General features: G+C 42.2%; 1 protein-coding gene across 4 annotated transcripts in view; it reads right to left on the reverse strand.

Moving 5' to 3' along the window:
• Window positions 1-288: 288 nt before the first annotated feature.
• Sfxn2 (sideroflexin 2) overlaps window positions 289-21,838 on the reverse strand; it is a 38,660-nt gene continuing 17,110 nt past the window's right edge. For 3 of the 4 annotated variants that reach the window (XM_070105118.1, XM_070105119.1, XM_053800251.2), the window contains 3 exons: window positions 9,966-10,091; window positions 4,944-5,158; window positions 289-746 (listed from right to left, as the gene is read on the reverse strand). In XM_070105118.1, the coding sequence (XP_069961219.1) occupies window positions 635-746; window positions 4,944-5,158; window positions 9,966-10,091 (453 nt within the window). In that variant the 3' untranslated portion in view covers window positions 289-634. Of the gene's footprint in view, window positions 747-4,943; window positions 5,159-9,965; window positions 10,092-12,505; window positions 12,906-21,838 lie in introns of those variants that run through there. The other variant, XM_070105120.1, reaches the window with a different exon arrangement.

The raw sequence follows: 21,838 nt of genomic DNA on the forward strand, positions 1-21,838 counted from the left end.
CTGCAGCAGACAAGAACAAATAATAACCTCAACTCTGAGATGTTATCAAGTGCTCAATAATAACAGAGATAGGCAGAAACTCAGATCTGCTGAAGAGGACCCCAGAAGGGGGTTGAAATATAGAGGTCAATTAATCTCCTGAGTTTCTGTCTCCATGTGAGTTATTATTGAGCACTAACAAGTGTTCATTATACTTTAGTTATATTATCAAGTATTAATCCCATTGATGTAGCCTTCAGCATAAGTTACATTACACTCATAACATTCAAGTCATCAACACAAATTACACATTATTATTACATTTATTGTCAACCACAATATTGTTTTACATACTGGCCATTACACATCAAAGTAGGGCGAGTCAAAGAAACACATTCACCATCACTCATTCTATCTTGCTATATGAACCACCAAAGTGTGATGACACAAATAAACAGATTTTCCATCACTCTGGCAGTCTTGCTCCATTACCACGTGAAAATTATATACAACAAACCGTAGTCACCATTACACATTCACTGGTTGTCTCGCCACATTACCATGTGCAGATTACATCAATTAAAACACTCATATTCATTCACAGGCTCTGAAGCCACATTACGTGTAGATAATATTATTAGATTGGTGCTGCTGCTCACAACCCCTTGTTGAAGTACACTGACTGTGGTACACCCTCACTACACTTTGTCTTCAGTGTTGCAAAGGCGTCTGGCTCCAGCTGGGCTAATGTAGATGTACTGATTGCACTGAAAATACAAAAACATTACTGTATACAACAAAAATTATGCTGCAACGGCAAGAAAGATTCAAGGATTTTGATAAAGTCAAGACACAAGTCTGGCCTTGCTCAGGTCTGTGGGAAGAGAAAATCCTACGACACCTTTCTGAGGTACACGGGATGTCATTAAGATATTCAAGGAACCTATACAGATTATCTCAGTTCAGTATTATTCTCTTTTAACACACCACCCATCTCCCACCGAGGTACGGTCACCCAAAAAAGAAGCACTTTCATTATCACTTTTGCCAGAGGTGTGTAGATACTACAATTCAGATGCACCTCCAAACTGCACATGTCCCCACACCACCTTCAGAGTGCAGGCACTGTACCTCCCACCTCCAGGACTCAAGTCCAGCTAACCGGTTTCCTCGAATCACACTCCAACAGTACGTCAAGTCATAAAAACCAATTGACTCCAATCACTCCTATCTAACACACACACACACACACATGCCTGCTGGATGTCCAAGCCCCTCACATACAAACACTTCCACTTTTACTATTATTCACACCATCATTGTCTTGCCAGAGGCACGCAGATATGACAGTTTAGATGTCCCTCCAAACAGCAAATATTCCTCTCTCCTAGATGCCCTAACCAGGTTAATTTTTTTTTCAACAAACCAGCTGTATCCCACTGAAGCAGGGTGACCTAAAAAGATAAACACAAGTTTTTCTTTTTTTTTCAACAAGTCAGCCGTCTCCCACCGAGGCAGGGTGACCCAAAAAGAAAGAAAATCCCCAAAAAGAAAATACTTTCATCATCATTCAACACTTTCACCACACTCACACATTATCACTGCTTTTGCAGAGGTGCTCAGAATACAACAGTCTAGAAGCATACACATATAAAGATACACAACATATCCCTCCAAACTGCCAATATCTTTTTATATTTAGCATGAGCGTGTTAGATAGGAGTGAATGGAGACGAATGATACTTGGGACCTGACGATCTGTTGGAGTGTGAGCAGGGTAATATTTAGTGAAGGGATTCAGGGAAACTGGTTATTTTCATACAGTCGGACTTGAGTCCTGGAAATGGGAAGTACAATGCCTGCACTTTAAAGGAGGGGTTTAGGATATTGGCAGTTTGGAGGGATATGTTGTGTATCTTTATACATATATGCTTCTAAGCTGTTGTATTCTGAGCACCTCTGCAAAAGCAGTGATAATGTGTGAGTGAGGTGAAAGTGTTGAATGATGATGAAAGTATTTTCTTTTTGGGGATTTTCTTTCTTTTTTTGGGTCACCCTGCCTCGGTGGGAGACGACCGACTTGTTGAAAAAAAAAAAATAAAAAATTTAGTAATTTATACAGAAGGGGTTACTAGCCCCTTGCTCCCGGCATTTTAGTCGCCTCTTACAACACGTATGACTTACAGAGGAAGAACTCTGTTCCACTTCCCCATAGGTTTTGTATCAGGTTATATAACCTTTTAATTAGTGAATATGTTCGTTAACGGTTTCTAAGATACACTGATACTGCACTTTACCCAATTTGTTACCTGATAGAAGTGTCACCTGAGTGCAAGCCAGTGAGAAACATTTCACATTTATAACAGTGACCTTGACTCAATCTAGAAGGGCAGTAACTTACACCATGATTTAATTTTTCCAGAAGGAGGGCTGGGAATATTTGCAGTTTTGAACTGTAGTGTAGGCATGCCTCTGGCAGGGTGTAAGTGAATGATGGTGAAAGTTTTTCTTCTTTTTTAGGTCACCCTGCCTCAGCAAGAACAGATATATTGAAAAATATTCTTTTTCTTTGTAGGTAGTAGGTTGGTAGACAGCAACCGCCCAGGGAGGTACTACCGTCCTGCCAAGTGAGTGTAAAACGAAAGCCTGTAATTGTTTTACATGATGGTAGGATTGCTGGTGTCATTTTTTCTGTCTCATACACATGCAAGGTTTCATGTACATCTTGCTACTTCTACTTACACTTAGGTCACACTACACATACATGTACAAGCACATATATACACACCCCTCTGGGTTTTCTTGTATTTTCTTTCTAGTTCTTATTCTTGTTTATTTCTTATCTCCATGGGGAAGTGGAACAGAATTCTTCCTCCGTAAGCCATGTGTGTTGTAAGAGGCAACTAAAATGCCGGGAGCAAGGGGCTAGTAACCTCTTCTTCTGTATATATTACTAAATGTAAAAGGAGAAACTTTCGTTTTTCCTTTTGGGCCACCCTGCCTCGGTGGACCACCCCGCCTCGGTGGACCACCCCGCCTCGGTGGACCACCCCACCTCGGTGGACCACCCCGCCTCGGTGGACCACCCCGCCTTGGTGGACCACCCCGCCTCGGTGGGATACGGCCGGTGTGTTGAAAGAAAGAAGAATTCTTTTTCTTCACAAGAAAAGAATTCCCAGCTGGTATAATAAAGTGCTCAGCTCTTAAGTGGTCGCTACAACCACTTACATGCCCTACAAACATGCAACTTACACTTACCATAGCTACCTCTCTTTTTTTTGTATTATTGCATACTTAAGATTGTACTATTCTTCACCTCGCTACCTCACTTTCTGTACATTTAAAAACATAAAACTCCCACTTAACAACCTATGTCTAGTTGACTCAAGAAATCGTAATGACACGATTGCAAACAAACCATACCCCCGGCCGGGATTGAACCCGCGCTCATAGTCATGTTGACGGCAGTGAAGGGACTTGAGCTAGAGTTCGTCACGGCCACGCTAGCTGGAGATTCGTCTGTAAAAACTTGCATTTGTGGTCACAGTGGTGGTCTATGCTAACCTTCCTATGGTGTAGAAATATACCTAGTTGGATGAATCTTATTGTGGCTAGTTGGTCTAGTGGCTAACACGACGGACTGGAGTTTTGAGACTCTACGAGTGCGGGTTCAGTCCCGGCCGGGGTACGGACTATTGTTTCATGTGAACTACATTATCTGTATACTGCAGAAAAGAAATCAAGTTGTACTATATTAAACAATACAGACGCTCCTTGATTTACAATGGTTCCATTTACGATGTTTCAACTTTACGATAGTCTGATAGCAATGCACATTCCTGGAGGGGGTTTCGGGGGGTCAACGCCCCCATGTCCCAGTCTGTAACAAGGCCTCATGGTGGATCAAGGCCTGAACAACCAGGCTGTTATTGCTGGCTGGACGCAAATTGATGTAGGAATCACAGCCCGGCTGGTCAGGTACTGACTTTAGGTGACTCAAGAAATCGTAATGACACGATTGCAAATAAACCATACCCCCGGCCGGGACTGAACCCGCGGTCATAGAGTCTCAAAACTCCAGCCCGTCGCGTTAGCCACTAGACCAGCTAGCCACAATAAGATTCATCCAACTAGGTATATTTCTACACCATAGGAAGGTTAGCACAGGCACCACTGTGACCACAAATGCAAGTTGACTTTACATGACTGTCCAGCACACAGAACTGTACATTTATTGATAAACTTGTATTCATTTATTTACTTTTCAATATTGGTATTTACTTGGAGTAATTATTTATCTACTTATTCAGTGACAGTAGTTATTTCTTGTCTAATATACATTATAGTGTATTCATATTCGATTTATATTTTAACTTACGATGGGTTCGGCTAGACGCAACCCCGTCGTAAGTCCAAGAGCAACTACACTAAGTCCTAGACTTACAAACACTTTAAGAATCTTCTGTATTGAGTGTAATATCATTATTATATCATTATTGTGTGTTAACGGTGGGTGTTAATGTTAATATTGGGTGTTAATGTTGCAGTTTTATAAACTGTAGTGTAAAGCACCCTTCTGGTAAGACAGTGATGGAGTGAATGATGATGAAAGTTTTTCTTTTTCGGGCCACCCTGCCTTGGTGGGAATCGGCCGATGTGTTAATAAAACAAAAAAACTATTATACACAAATCAGGAATATTATGAATATTATACACAATTCAAGTCCCCAAAGTGTTTGTAAATCAAGGTGCAACAATAAAGTAGAAATTCTCTTCTGAAATGCGTAACAAATAACAAAAAAGGCACAATACCGTGACTGGAACGATACACAAATAACCTGCACATAAGAGAGAGAACTTACGACGACGTTTCGGTCCGACTTGGACCATTTACAAAGTCACACTAACCAGAAGTGAAGCAGGACGGCTATATACAGGCAGGAAGAGGTGGTGGTAGTACTTACCATTTCTGACTGAAAAGTGCACAAGCTGCTGGTGTCATAAATGTGAGGATCACACCACACGCCACAGCTTGAAAAGGAGCATTTAACCGGGGATTTTTAATGAAAAAATGCCTTTTTTCCAAATTTTCCATGATCACAGGAAGAAGTGTCATCCCAGGAGCAGCCATGAAGATCCGAGAGAAGACAACTTGTGATATTCCTTTAACGGCAGCTATCTGTGAAGATTTTATTAACAATAATGGAGGGAAATCTACTCTGTCTTATCTGTGTGCCTCTGGCAAAACAGTTATGGTGTGAATGATGGTGAAAGGTTTTCTTTCTCTTTGGGGTTACCCTGTCCATAACTAAATCTTGCACAAAAATTACATATACTGTAATTTGAATAGTGCAAATTGTATTTAATTTTTACGCACGATTTGAAGAGTTTGAAAGGGGAAGATTAGCATTATTTAATTTTGCACTAAATCAAAATTTGCACTAATTGAACTAGCAGTAATCAAGACCTGGCTATATACCATACTCCCATTCCTACTCTGTCAAAAAATTTTATCTATAAATGGTTTTTGGGACTTGATGAGCTGTTGGAGAGTGAGCAGGGTAATATTTTGAGAAGGGATTTTGGGAAACTGATTAGCCGGACTTGAGTCCTGGAGGTGGAAAGCATAGTGCCTGCACTTTCAGTGTCAATCCCACTGTACTACATCTCTGAAGCCCGGGTCGGTCCTGTAGTAGTACGCCATGAGCTCAGCTCACTCATATAAGTTCTTTCTTTCAACAAACCGGCTGTATCCCACCGAGGCGGGGTGGTCCACCAAGGCGGGGTGGTCCAAAAGGAAAAACGAAAGTTTCTCCTATTAAATTTAGTAATATATACAGGAGAAGGGGTTACTAGCCCCTTGCTCCCGGCATTTTAGTCGCCTCTTACAACATGCATGGCTTACGGAGGAAGAATTCTGTTCCACTTCCCCATGGAGGTAAGAGGAAATAAACAAGAACAAGAACTAGTAAGAAAAATAGAAGAAAACCCAGATGGGTATGTATATATATGCTTGTACATGTATGTGTAGTGTGACCTAAGTGTAAGTAGAAGTAGCAAGACGTACATGAAACCTTGCATATTTATGAGACAGAAAAATGGACACCAGCAATCCTACCATCATGTAAAACAATTACATTATTATTATTATAATTAAGGGGGAAGCGCTAAACCCGGAGGATTATACAGCGCCTGGGGGGGGGATGTGGAAGGCATTCAGGCTTAATTCGGGGAACTGGAGCACAGATCCAATTCCCTAAATCAAGAGCCCCTCACCAACATCAAGGAACCTTCCTTGAGGGGGTAAAACAATTACAGGTTTCCGTTTTACACTCACTTGGCAAGACGGTAGTACCTCCCTGGGCAGTTGCTGTCTATCAACCTACTACCTAGGACTCATATATAAGTTATGAGTGGTAAATCTGGGCCTAGATATGAGAGAATGGGTCTATGCAGTAAGTGTGCATCATTTAAAAAAGTCCTGCAGCAAGCAATGCATAACAGAGAAAAACTGCGACAGTGTTTTGGGTTTAAAACAGTGAATTTGTGGTGTATTCTCTGTCTCTTGGTCTCATTTGATAGAATAGAAAAAAAATTACAGAAATAGAGATGATTTTGATTGGTTTCATGCTTTACTGCCACCTTTGTGGAGTGGGGCTATATCCATTGTTTTTAGTGACTGTGGGATAAATGACCCTTGTGTCTATGATCCCTCAACAATGAATATTTAAGGCACATGAAAGGAGTTTCCTGCAGTTCTTGATGAACACAGAGTCTCACAAGTCTGGGCCTGGGGTTGACTGCATGGACATATCATTTATTGCTGTTTCAAAGTCCTGTGGTGTCTGGGTTATACCATAAATTCATTACGATTATATCATAAATTCATTACAATTTCGTGAGTCATTAGTATTACTCTGCCTGAAATGCACAACATGTTATTGGCTTTCTTTTGTACTTCTTTCAACACACCGGCCGTATACCACTGAGGCGGGGTGGTCCACCGAGGCGGGGTGGCCCACCGAGGTGGGGTGGTCCACTGAGGCGGGGTGGTCCACCGAGGCGGGGTGGTCCACCGAGGCGGGGTGGTCCACCGAGGCGGGGTGGTCCACCGAGGCGGGGTGGTCCACCGAGGCGGGGTGGTCCACCGAGGCGGGGTGGTCCAAAAGGAAAAACGAAAGTTTCTCCTTTTACATTTAGTAATATATACAGGAGAAGAGGTTAGTAGCCCCTTGCTCCCGGCATTTTAGTCGCCTCTTACAACACGCAAGGCTTACGGAGGAAGAATTTTGTTTCACTTTCCCATGGAGATAAGAGGAAATAAACAAGAACAAGAACTAGAAAGAAAAATAGAAGAAAACCCAAAGGGGTGTGTGTATATATATGCTTGTACATGTATGTGTAGTGTGACCTAAGTGTAAGTAGAAGTAGCAAGACGTACCTGAAATCTTGCATATTTATGAGACAGAATAAAAAGACACCAGCAATCCTACCATCATGTAAAACAATTACAAGCTTCCGTTTTACACTCAGTTTTGTACTTAACAATATTTTATTACATGTAAACTACATTATGTATAATGCAAAAAAGAAATAAGGCTGTATTAATATGTAAAGACAGCATATTGTATGCAACATACAGCTGGATCTCAATTAGTGAGATACTGATTAGGGCGAATTTTGATTTAATGTGAAATTAATTAGTGCTAGTTTTCTCACAAACTTTTCAAATCCTGCACAAAAATTACATACAATTTGAATAGTGCCTATTCAAATAATGTGAGCCCCTCACAGGATTCAATATTCACGTTTAGTGAGCCCAAGCTGTATAGGTAAGCCTGGCTAACTAGTAACATCAACAGAAGATAGGTTAAGGCTCATATGAGACTACTGCAACATCTAGCATTAGTGGCTACACAGTCAACAAATATAGTATGACAGCTATATATTACCTCCATGGGGAAGTGGAACAGAATTCTTCCTCCGTAAGCCATGCATGTTGTAAGAGGCGACTAAAATGCCAGGAGCAAGGGTCTAGTAACCCCTTCTCCTGTATATATTACTAAATATAAAAGGAGAAACTTTCGTTTTTCCTTTTGGGCCACTCCGCCTCGGTGGGATACGGCTGGTACATTGAAAGAAAAGAAGAAGCTATATATTTAGATGGGAGCCAGTATAGGCAGGCCCTGCTTTACAGCACTTCATTTTAAGGTATTTCGCTAATGCAGCAGTTTTCAATTATAGCCATTCTTGATTTATTCAGACTTCCTACAATAAATATATTCACCACTCAATATAAACTAAGAATGGAAGTAATTTACGGTAAGTAATGTGTGTACTGTATATGTATTTTTTAGACCTAGCTATATTCCTCACTTGATATATGATAGTGTAAACATCTTATCAGGCATTTATATGCCTCTGAAAGTGAAAAAAAAAAAGCTGTTTCACTTTACAGCAGTAGCCCAGAACCTAACCTGCTGTATAAGAGGGGCACTCCTATACAGCAGTAGCCCAGAACCTAACCTGCTGTATAAGAGGGGCACTCCTATACAACAGTAGCCCAGAACCTAACCTGCTGTATAAGAGGGGCCCTCCTATACAGCAGTAGTCCAGAACCTAACCTGCTGTATAAGAGGGGCCCTCCTATACAGCAGTAGTCCAGAACCTAACCTGCTGCATAAGAGGGGCACTCCTATACAGCAGTAGCCCAGAACCTAACCTGCTGTATAAGAGGGGCACTCCTATACAGCAGTAGTCCAGAACCTAACCTGCTGTATAAGAGGGGCCCTCCTATATAGCAGTAGTCCAGAACCTAACCTGCTGTATAAGAGGGGCACTCCTATACAGCAGTAGCTCAGAACCTAACCTGCTGTATAAGAGGGGTGCTCCTATACAGCAGTAGCCCAGAACCTAACCTGCTGTATAAGAGGGGCACTCCTATACAGCAGTAGCCCAGAACCTAACCTGCTGTATAAGAGGGGCACTCCTATACAGTAGTAGCCCAGAACCTAACCTGCTGTATAAGAGGGGCACTCCTATACAGCAGTAGCCCAGAACCTAACCTGCTGTATAAGAGGGGCCCTCCTATATAGCAGTAGTCCAGAACCTAACCTGCTGTATAAGAGGGGCACTCCTATACAGCAGTAGCCCAGAACCTAACCTGCTGTATAAGAGGGGTGCTCCTATACAGCAGTAGCCCAGAACCTAACCTGCTGCATAAGAGGGGCACTCCTATACAGCAGTAGTCCAAAACCTAACCTGCTGTATAAGAGGGGCCTGCCTGTAAATTATTCAAGGACCACAACAGAAATAAGTCACTTTGTCTGAATTTCTTTGGTCATTCCAGTGGGTAATTTACACTATGTGTGATAACTGTATTTACGTGTACCTGTGTCTAAATAAACTTACTTATTTACTATATATTAACTGCCACATTTTGCCTTACCACATTTGGACTCACAAAATCATAACACAATTGCAAATTGTCTTGCGAGTTATGATAGCATCTTAGAAGGGACTTGAGTTAGAGTACGACACAGCCACACTGTTGTGGGTTTCATCTGTAAAATAACTGCATTTGTGGTCACAGTGGTGGCCCATGTTAACCTTCTTATGGTGTATAGAAATATATCTAATTGGATAAATCTTATCAGAGGCAGTTGGCCCAGTGGTTAACAGACGGGCCTGTGAGTTATAGCACTCATTTGCCATGGGTTTAAACACCACCCGTTCCCTGGTTTGTTTACCAATTACATGTATTATATTATTGTACTCATGGGGAAGCAGTAAACACATAGCACTCGTATAGTGTCTGGGAATGAGACACAATCAGGTTTGATCAGAGCAAAGAGAAGGCAGCTCCGATTCCATGCGGCAAGAGTCCTTAACCAGCACCAAACCCTCCCCAACCCCTTTCCTTCAATGGAGGTTTTAGAGATAAAAAAGGTTTTATCGAGTTAGCTATAAAAATTATCTTAACTCACCCTTGAGTTGGCCAACTCATTACCATCTTCGTCACACACAACAATGCCGTTCACAAGCTCGTTCTGACGCATTAAAGGAATGTTGATACAGTTGGCTGCAGCAACAGCAGCAAAGGGAACATATCTCTGAAAAAAAATGAGGATCGGGTAAAGCCCAGAAGTAAAATAATACAAATGATACAAAGTATGACAATGTATACAGGCGCTCCTTGACCTCGGATAGTTTGACTTACGATATTTCAACTTTACAATGGTGCAAAAATAATTACCTTGGAGATGAAACTTGTATTCATTTACAGCAGGGTGCGCTATAACACACGATTTATAAACAAATATTTACATAACAAATAACTTAATAAAGGCACAATACCGTGACTGCAACAATACACAAATAACCTGCACATGGAAGAGAGGAGCTTACGATGACATTTTGGTCCGACTTGGACCATTTACAAAGTCACACTTTGTAAATGGTCCAAGTCGGACCGAAACATCGTCCTAAGCTCCTCACTTCTATGTGCAGGTTATTTGTCTATTTACATAAACAGTTTTCCCTAAAAACTAAAAATATTAAAAAATTCACAACGATCCTACAGAAGAACTGCCCGAGGACAGTCACCAAAGAGGACTAGGAAGGATGACTTCACTCCTTCCACATCTCAATATACAGTGGACCCCCGACTTACGAACAGCTCCCAACTCGAACAATTATGTAAGAGGGGAATGTATGAGAGTATAGTTTTACCAACGCTCTTATATGGGTGTGAAGCATGGGTGATGAATGTTGCAGCGAGGAGAAGGCTGGAGGCAGTGGAGATGTCATGTCTGAGGGCAATGTGTGGTGTGAATATAATGCAGAGAATTCGTAGTTTGGAAGTTAGGAGGAGGTGCGGGATTACCAAAACTGTTGTCCAGAGGGCTGAGGAAGGGTTGTTGAGGTGGTTCGGACATGTAGAGAGAATGGAGCGAAACAGAATAACTTCAAGAGTGTATCAGTCTGTAGTGGAAGGAAGGCGGGGTAGGGGTCGGCCTAGGAAAGGTTAGAGGGAGGGGGTAAAGGAGGTTTTGTGTGCGAGGGGCTTGGACTTCCAGCAGGCATGCGTGAGCGTGTTTGATAGGAGTGAATGGAGACAAATGATTTTTAATACTTGACGTGCTGTTGGAGTGTGAGCAAAGTAACATTTATGAAGGGGTTCAGGGAAACCGGCAGGCCGGACTTGAGTCCTGGAGATGGGAAGTACAGTGCCTGCACTCTGAAGGAGGGGTGTTAATGTTGCAGTTAAAAAACTGTAGTGTAAAGCACCCTTCTGGCAAGACAGTGATGGAGTGAATGATGGTGAAAGTTTTTCTTTTTCGGGCCACCCTGCCTTGGTGGGAATCGGCCAGTGTGATAATAAATAAAAAAATAATTTTTGTAAGTGCTTCTGTAAGTGTATTTTTGGGGGTCTGAAACAGACTAATCTAATTTACAATATTCCTTATGGAAGCAAATTCGTTCGGTAACAGCACCAGAACAGCTTTCTGGAAGGAATTAATATCGTAAGTCAGGGGTCCACTGTAATTCTCTCCTCTGCCACCTGTCCTGCATGCTCAACAACACTAAGCTAGGATAAAGTACAGTGGTCCCTCGATAATCGTAGGGTTCGAGAGTCGTAAATTTTGGAAATCATGGCGATATTTTCATAAAAACATGAATAGTAGTTTGTCCGGGACAAGTACGCACACTGTGAGCCGGGGCGGCCTCCCTACCCAGCCAGTGTGGTATTGTTTACCAGTGAGCGAAGGTCCCCTCACTTGCCCCTACGAAATATTTCATAATATTCCATCCATTTTAGTGCTTGTATTACAACCTAGGATTTCAAATGGCCTGTTATCCCAGGTGTAATGGGAGCAAATAAACACAGTAGAAAAAGTTTAGACTTATATTATCCTTCACCAATTATAACAGCAATATGTACACTATGTACAGTGATAAATATAGTGCACTCCACGGTAAGCAAGGCAGAAATAGAAGCCACAAGATAGCAGACCGTGCTTCAACCAGCTCTAGAGTGGGAATGACAAGGGCAGACAGGAGAGCGGTATCCACATAACCTCTGCGATTGTCAATCCCACCTTCTTATTGGCTAGAACCTGGTCACTAGTTGAACGATGGGGCCCCATCATCAACTCTTAGCAACCTGGTTCGCTGGTTGGGGGAGATAGCCTGTAAATGAGGGTGTGTCCATGCGCCGAATAAAGGTTACGTACTCTTTGCATGCCACACCCCCACCCCCGAGAAGGCTCAGGATTAGGCTGCCACCTCCCAGTGGTAACCGTGCCGCCATGGCACAAAATAATGGGACCGCCTATCCTCTCCACCATCCCACTCTTAGATAGAGCTCAGCTTTCCTAGTGACCAAAAGCCAAACCCTAAACTCAGAGTGAGACAGCAGTCAGATAGGCCAACATAGGTCCAAGATACAAGCGGACGGTAGCCCGTATCCCCTCACTAAAAAAAAAAACCCCACATCAGGGGATAAAAAAAAAGAGCTTGAAAGGGGGGTTACCACAAATACATCCTAACCTAAATAAAATATTAAACTAGACTCTTGACAAAGAGTCTGCCAACACATTTTCTTTGCCGGCAATGTACTGAATTTTGAAATTGTAGGGCTGCAGCCTGAGCGTCCAACGCATAAGCCTTGTGTTGTGATTCTTCATGGCTTGGAGATAGACTAACGGGTTGTGATCACTGTAGACTGTGACCACCTGCGATGTCTGGCCCACATAAACATCGAAATGTTCCAAAGCCAGTACCAGCGCGAGGGCTTCTTTTTCAATGGTAGAGTAAGCTCTCTGATGTGGCTGGAACTTGGCTGAAAAGTATGCTACAGGCTGCAACTCCTTGTTCCCGATTTGTAATAGTACCGCCCCAACCCCAGACTCACAAGCATCAACCTGTAATGAAAAAGGTTTGGAGAAGTCTGGAGACAGGAGAATGGGTGCAGAGCACAATAATCTTTTTGCTTTATTAAAAGCAGTGTTACAATCTGACGTCCAATTAAAGGGAACTTTATGACTGGTAAGAGAGGTAAGAGGGGCTACAATATCTGAGAAATTCTTACAGAATCTTCTGTAAAATCCTATCATGCCTAGGAAACGTTGAAGAGATTTCCTATCATGAGGAACTGGATAATCTTTAATCGAAAGAACTTTAGCAAGTTTAGGTGCAACATTACCACTACCTACTTCATGGCCTAGAAAAGTGATAGTGGCCTGGCCAAAGGAAGATTTAGATAAATTAACTGTTAATTGGGAATTCTTAAAGGTCTCAAACAGAGCTTTAAGTCTAAGTAGGTGTTGATCCCAAGTATCAGACACCACAACAATATCATCTAGGTATGCTGCCGTGCCTTCAAGTCCTTTAATAGCCTGATGGATGAGTTTCTGGAATGAAGAGGGGGAATTTTTCATTCCGAAGGGGGTAACTGTATACTGATAATGACCTCCTGGAATTACGAAGGCAGAGATTTCCTTCGCCTTATCTGTCAAAGGTACCTGATAGTAACCTTTAAGGAGATCTAATTTGGACACAAAAGTAGCCTTACCCACAAAGTCAATTACGTCATCCAGACGAGGAAGAGGGTAAGCATCTGTAATTGTGACCTCGTTCACTTTACGGTAGTCTGTGCACATACGAAACCCTCCATCAGCCTTCTTTACTAGGATGCACGGTGAAGCCCATGGACTAGATGACTCCTCCACTAAACCATGTTCTAACAAGAAGTCTACTTCCTGCTGAAGTAGCCTTTGCTTTTCAGGATTAGCTCTGTAGGGGGAGAGTTTAATTGGTTTAGATTTTCCCACATCTACATCATGGTAACCTAACGTACATTTTTTCGGCACATCCGAAAAAATATTAGGATATGACTGTAGAAGCTCAGTTAAATTGGTTGCTTGTATTTCAGATAATCCATCCATTAAAGGGCTAGGATCCTTGAGGAGGACAGAATTGGAAAGTTTAGTATTAATTTCAGAGATAGAGTGCAAAGAGTCAGAGTCGTCCTCAGAGGTAGAGGACAGAGTCATTACTGGGACTTTATCTGGTGTATGAAAGGCCTTGATTTGATTAATGTGGTAAGTTTTTGTTTTTGAGGTCTTACCAATGGGAGCTACCACATAATTTAAATCAGATAATCTACTTACTATCTGCATAGGTCCCGTAAATCTAGCTTTCAAGGTGTGGCCAGGTATAGGTTCCTGCACCAACACCTTGTCTCCTGGATAGAAGGAGCGGAATTTTGCACTTTTGTCATACCTCTGTTTCATCTTACTTTGAGCTATCTTTAGGTTAGCCGTGGCTAACTCACGTGCCACCTGCAACCTTGAAGACGGGTTGTAGAGTGCTGAGCTTACGTCTTCTCCCATCCATCCTTCTTTGAGCACCCGAAGAGGACCTCGTACATTGTGCCCAAAGATCAGCTCAAACGGACTATACCCTGTAGACTCTTGCACCGTCTCTCGTACTGAGAATAGCAACAACGGTAGAGATTCATCCCAATCTGTCGGAAAGTGCATGCAAAAACTTCTCATCATTGTTTTTAATGTTTGGTGGAATCTTTCCAAGGCGCCTTGGGACTGAGGGTGATAGGCAGTGGATAAGTTGTGAATTATCCCTAACCTAGTTAATACTTCCCTAAATGCTTTGGCAGTGAAGTTAGTACCTTGATCACTTTGTATAGTTTTAGGAATGCCAAAACAAGAAATGAATTTTGTTAAAGCTTTGAGAATAGCTTTAGTATTGATACTACGCATAGGGATTGCTTCAGGATATCTGGTTACTTTATCCATAATTGTAAATAAATACTGATTTCCAGACTTTGACTTAGGTAGTGGACCTACACAATCTATAATTAAATCTGCAAAAGGTTCTCCATCAGCAGGTATGGGTTGGAGAGGTGCAGGTTTAATGGAATGTCCAGGTTTTCCAACTTGCTGACATTCTCGGCAACACCTAATATGATTCTTCACATCTTTCTTTAATTTTGGCCAATAAAATTCTTTTGTGATTCTATACAAGGTTTTTGTAATTCCTAAGTGACCTCCTAATGACGTATTATGAGCTATATTTAATATCTGAGGTCTATACTTGGTTGGAACCACTAACCTGTCGTATAATTGCCGGCCCTCTATCTCCTTACCAGTCTCAGTGCATACCAAATAATCATTTTTAATTCATACTTGACTGGATGACCCAAAGAGGATTTACCCATGGCTGCCTCAAAAGCGAATTTTAAAGAAGGGTCCTTTCGTTGTTCCTCCCGGAAGGACAGTCCCTCGGGCATGGAAACAGAGACATCTGGGAATCCTGCAACCTGGGAATAGGAAGGCTTGATCGGGGTCTGTTCACTTGATTTACGAGACTCCGGCCGGTGTGTCTCATAAAACAACGTGGCTATTCCGAGATCGGAGTCGTCCAAGGATAGGTCAACATTCTCCCCAGACAACCCTTGGGATGTTGCCCGAGTTATGGCCAACACTGGAGAAGCATTAATCATTATAGGTTCAGGACACGAAGTAACAGTAGTAATGTTATTACCCAGTAATAACATGGCATTTTTCATGGGAAATCCTTTTGAGATACCTACAGTCAAGTACCCAGTGTAATATTTGCACTGTACATAAATTTTATGCAAAGGAACTGAATATATAGCTCCTCCGTAAGCTTCCAATAAAACTGAGGAATTCAAGGAAGTATTCTCTGAAAGGGGTAATATTCCTTCTCTGACAAGTGAGCAATATGCTCCAGTATCTCTAAAGGTATTTACTTTAGTTGGTTCTGAGTTTTCCTGAAGGGAAATAAGACTTTCGCAATAATAAGGGGCCATACCTTTTTCTACTTCTCTAGGGGACATGTTACTAGGGATATTAGAGATTTTCCCGATGGGTTGAGGTTTTTGGGGGCAGTTGGAACTGATGTGACCTACTTTATTGCATCTGAAGCAGACGACAGGCTTGCCCTTTACTCCCTGATGACGTTGCAAGTGGTGTCGTTCTGGCTGGTGCCTCTCTGGATATTGTTGTCGAGATGCTCCATAAGTAGTTTGCCTCTCCGCAGGGGGACCATATGTTGAGAAGCGTGGCTCACCAGGTGACTTGGTTGGATGACGTAGACGCTCTCCCTCCGGCTGGCACTTCATTCTCCAATGTTGTCGATCTCTGCTCACGCCAGACTGTTGAAAAGAGAGACGGGACCGCTCGGACAAGGAGCGGTTCGTTTCGAAGGTATCAGCCAACCTGGCCGCCTCCAATGCAGTGGTTAAGTCACGATCCTGCAGAAAGACACGAACCTCTGGTCCCACAGACTCCAGCAGGTTATCAATCAGAATAAGCTGCACCAGCTCCTCAAAGTTAGAGACACCACTCGCTTTATACCAGCTGGTAAAAGCTTTGGTTTGCTGTCTCACAAAGTCCACCAGGGATTGACCAAGCTGCCGCCTGTTCAATTTGAAGGTCTTACGATATTTAGCTGGGATACATGTATATGCTCCCAACACTGTGGTCTTCACTACTTGATAATCAGAGAATTCAGCGTCAGTTAATACCGACGTAAATTCCTGTGCCTTACCCAATAATGCTGTATGAACCAACGCTGCCCAGTGCTGTTCCGGCCACCTCAAGGCTCGAGCCTGATTTTCGAAGCTTTCGAAAAATTGCTCTGGTTCGGCCTCATTGAAGCGGGGAACAAGCTGTACTGCTTTTTGTAAACTGAAATCGTTTACAGAATGCGAAAACTGCCTCCTTTCTCTTTCCCTATCAAATTCTTCCCTTGCGAATGCTCTCTGTTCCCTAGTTTGCTCCAGCGTGATTTTTGCCAGCTCAAGTGCCAACGACGCTGATTCACCCTGAGACAACCCAGCTGCACTATACTGACCATTTTGCTCCGTAGGTGTATCATCTTCCTCCTGCGAGAACATAGTAGTTTTTTCCCTAGCTCCCGTAGAGGGAGGAGTTTGATGTGCCATCTCTTCTTCAATAAGTATGTCAGCAATAAGTGAACGCAGTTGCGCAGCTGTGAGAGTGCGTTTATAGGGAATGCCAATGGAACGAGCAATTTGCCAACAACGCTGTAGGGACAATTTAGGTAGGTTATGCAAAGTATATGCCGACACCAGGCGTCTGACTCGTCTAGGTGGCATAAGTTATTCGCTATGCACAGTACGAATACCCCAACGTAACACGTTAATTTGCAGAACACGCTTAGCTATGCACAGTACGATTGCAGAATACGCATACAAGCAAAGCCGACTGCACACAAGATTGACCGTAGCGAAGCGAGCACACTGAACAAGCTAGTAGCGAGCTGTTGAACGATCACACAATAGCAAGGCTGATCATAAGCAACTGACACGCAAAATTTTTTAAAGCGAAGCGAAACAGCAAGCTACACAATGTTCCTGCTACAAGCTTCACCCTAAGCTCAACCGTTTCTCTAAGTCCAGCTCTCGGACAGGCTACCCATATTACAACCTAGGATTTCAAATGGCCTGTTATCCCAGGTGTAATGGGAGCAAATAAACACAGTAGAAAAAGTATAGACTTATATTATCCTTCACCAATTATAACAGCAATATGTACACTATGTACAGTGATAAATATAGTGCACTCCACGGTAAGCAAGGCAGAACTAGAAGCCACAAGATAGCAGACCGTGCTTCAACCAGCTCTAGAATGGGAATGACAAGGGCAGACAGGAGAGCGGTATCCACATAACCTCTGCGATTGTCAATCCCACCTTCTTATTGGCTAGAACCTGGTCACTAGTTGAACGATGGGGCCCCATCATCAACTCTTAGCAACCTGGTTCGCTGGTTGGGGGAGATAGCCTGTAAATGAGGGTGTGTCCATGCGCCGAATAAAGGTTACGTACTCTTTGCATGCCACAGCTTGCAAGCACTAAATAAGCTACCATGGCTCCAAAGAAAGCTCCTAGTGCCAAGCCTTTGGTAAAGAAGGTGAGAAATATGATTGAATTTAAGAAAAACATCAATGAACAATATGAAAGTGGCGTAAGTGTGGCCGAACTGGCCAGGATGTATAACAAACCCTATACAACCATATGTTCCATCGTGGCCAAGAAAAAGGAAATCAATGACACTGTTGTTGCAAAGGGGGTAAATATGCTGACAAAAATGAGATCACCAGTACTCGAAGATGTTGAGAAGTTATTATTGGTGTGGATAAACGAGAAACAATTAGCAGGAGATAGTCTTATGACGTCGATTATTTGTGAAAAGGCTAGCAGTTGAAAGACAATCTGGTAAAGAAATTGCCTGCAAATAGTGGTGATGTGAGTGAATTTAAGGCCAGCAAAGGTTGGTTTGAGAGTTTTAAGAACCGTACTGGCATACACAGTGTGGTAAGGCATGGTGAGGCTGCCAGTTCGGACCACAAAGTGGCTGAAAAATATGTGCAGGAATTCAAGGAGTACATAGAGGCTGAAGAACTGAAACCTGAACAAGTGTTCAATTGTGACAAAACAGGCCTCTTTTGGAAGAAAATGCCAAAGAGGACCTTCATTACACAAGAGGACAAGGCAATGCCAGGACACAAGCCTATGAAAGACAGGCTGATGCTAATGTTCTGTGCTAATGCTAGTGGGGATTTCAAAGTGAAGCCATTACTAGTGTACCATTCAGAAAATCCCAGAGTGTTCAGGAAAAACAATGTTATGAAGAGTAAATTGTGTGTGTTTTGGAAATCTAATAGTAAGGCATGGGTCACGAGGGAAATTTTCGTCGAGTGGTTCAATGAAGTGTTTGGCCCTAGTGTGAAGGAGTATCTCCTGGAAAAGAAATTGGATCTCAAGTGCCTCCTAGTAATGGACAATGCATCTGCTCATCCTCCAAATTTGGATGACCTAATTTTCGAGGAGTTTGGGTTCATCACAGTAAAATTCTTGCCCCCCAATACCACTCCTCTCCTCCAACCCATGGACCAGCAGGTCATTGCAAACTTTAAAAAACTCTACATCAAAGCAATGTTTCAAAGGTGCTTTAATGTGACCTCAGACACTCACTTGACCCTAAGAGATTTTTGGAGAGAACACTTTCAGCATCCTCCATTGCATAACCCTTACAGATACAGCTTGGGAGGGAGTGACTACCAGGACTTTGAACTCTGCTTGGAGAAAATTGTGGCCAGATTGTGTGTCGACAAGAGGGATTTTGAAGGGTTTCGGGCTGACCCTGATGAGCCTATGTCTGTTGTTAAATCTAATGTGGCACTGGGGAGTTCCATGGGGTTGGATGTGAGTTTGGAGGATGTGGAAGAATTGGCGGAAGACCACATCGAAGAGCTCACCACTGAGGAGCTGCAAGAGCTTCAGCAGGAACAGCAACATCTCGCAGCTTAGAATCTTGCTGCAGAGGAGGAGGAAGAGAGATGGAAGAAGGTGCCTTCTTCAGAAATTAAGGAGATTTTTGAAATGGGTAAGATGGAAAGATTTATGGAGAAACATCACCCTGACAAGGCTGTTGCAAGCCATGTTGGCAACATGTACAGTGACAAAGTCTTGGCCCATTTTAGGGAAGTTTTAAAGAGAGGACAGGACTCCAGTGACTCTCAAGGTGGTCCTAGTGGCATTAAGAAACAGAGAAGAGAAGTAACCCCAGAAAAGCACTTGGTACCCGAGGTGTTGGTGGAAGGGGATTCCCATTCCAAACAGTAATTCAATCTCTCTCCTCCTCCAGTCTTCCATACACTAAGAAGAATCACCAATAAAGGTAAGTGTTATGCTGTTAATGTTTCATTCATCATTTCCCATTGTATTGTTTATGTACTACATCTATATTTCGTGTAAAAAAATTTTTGTTTTAATACTTCTGGGTGTCAGGAACGGATTAATTGTATTTACATTATTTCTTACGGGGAAAATTGATTCGAAAATCGTAATTTCAATAACGGTAACACCTCCAGGAACGGATTAATTACGATAAACGAGGGACTACTGTACTGTACTTTTTATTATTTTTTGTACTAATTTATTTTTTTTATTACAACATTAATGATATTCTTTAATTCCTAAGTTTAAATGTACATTTATGCACTTTTCCTAAAATTTTTTATTTTTCCTTATTAAGTTGTTGTATTTTGGGACCTGGAATGTATTACCCCTATAACAAACAAATGTTACCTTCACCTATGGTGAGTTTTGAATCTTACTACACTTGGAGCCTGGCCATGGGCCAGGCTTGTATGGTGTTTGCCTGGTCAACCAGGTTGCTGTTGCTGGTGGCCTACCAACCCACATATCCATCACAGTCTGGTTGATCTGGCACCCAGTGAATCCCCTAAAGTGGTCGCCTTAATCAAATTCACACTATTCAAATTATATGTAATTTCTGCTCACAATTTGAAGAGTTTGGAGTAAAAAATTAGTATTAATTTATTTTGCAATAAGTCAAAATGTCCACTAATCAAGACATGACTACCGGTGCTCCTCACCTTACAAACGGGTTATGTTCCAGTAAACCACTGTAGGTGGAAAATATCCTAAGCTCAATATGAATATGATAAATAAATAAGAAGATAAATATCTGTCCCTAGGTGGATGGTTGGTAGACAGCAGCCGCCCAGGGAGGTACTACCGTCCTGCCAAGTGAGTGTAACACAAAAGCCTGTAATTGTTTTACATGATGGTAGGATTGCTGGCGTCTTTTCTCTGTCTCACAAACGTGCAAGGTTTCAGGTATATCTTGCTACAGTAGGTCACACTACACTTGCATGTACAAGCATATACAGTGGACCCCCGGTTTACGATATTATTTCATTCCAGAAGTATGTTCAGGTGCCATTACTGAATGAATTTGGTCCCATAAGGAATATTGTGAATTAGATTAGTCCATTTCAGACCCCCAAACATACACGTACAAACGCACTTACATAAATACACTTACATAATTGGTCGCATTGGGAGTTGATCGTAAAGCGGGGGTCCACTGTATTTACATAACCCTCTGGGTTTTCTTTTGTTTTCTTCCTGGTTCTTGTTCTTGCTTATTTCTGCTCATCTCCATGGGGAAGTGGAACAGAATTCTTCCTATGTAAACCACTTGTGTTGTAAGAGTCAACTAAAATACCAGAAGCAAGGGGCTAGTAACGCTTTCTCCTGTATAAATTACTAAGTTTAAAAAGAACCAGTATTGAAAGATAAATAAAATAAATACTAGTTAGGGAGGTACTACCGTCCTGCCAAGTGAGTGTAAAACAAAAGCCTGTATTTGTTTTACATGATGGTAGGATTGCTGGTGTCCCTTTTTCTGTTTCATAAACATGAAAGACTTCAGGTATATCTTGCTACTTCTACTTACACTTAGGTCACACTACACATACATGTACAAGCATATATATACACACACCTCTGGGTTTTCTTCTATTTTCTTTCTAGTTCTTGTTCTTGTTTATTTCCTCTTATCTCCATGGGGAAGTGGAACAGAATTCTTCCTCCGTAAGCCATGCGTGTTGTAAGAGGCGACTAAAATGCCGGGAGCAAGGGGCTAGTAACCCCTTCTCCTGTATATATTACTAAATTTAAAAGGCGAAACTTTTGTTTTTCCTTTTGGACCACCCCGCCTCGGTGGGATACGGCCGGTGTGTTGAAAGATATGTTACATGACTGTTTGGAGTGACATCCAAACTGTCGTGCCTGAGTGCCTCTGCAAAGATAGTGATTATGTGTGAATGATGGTGGAAGTGTTTCTTTTATTGGGTCACTCTGTCTCGGTGGAAGATGGCCAACATGTTGAAAAAAAAATTACCTATATAAATTACTACATGTGAAAAGAGGAAACAGTTTCATTTCTTTTCTTTCAGGTCACCTTGTCTCTGTG

This window comes from Cherax quadricarinatus, chromosome 97 (assembly GCF_038502225.1).
Source record: "Cherax quadricarinatus isolate ZL_2023a chromosome 97, ASM3850222v1, whole genome shotgun sequence".
Taxonomy (NCBI): domain Eukaryota; kingdom Metazoa; phylum Arthropoda; class Malacostraca; order Decapoda; family Parastacidae; genus Cherax; species Cherax quadricarinatus.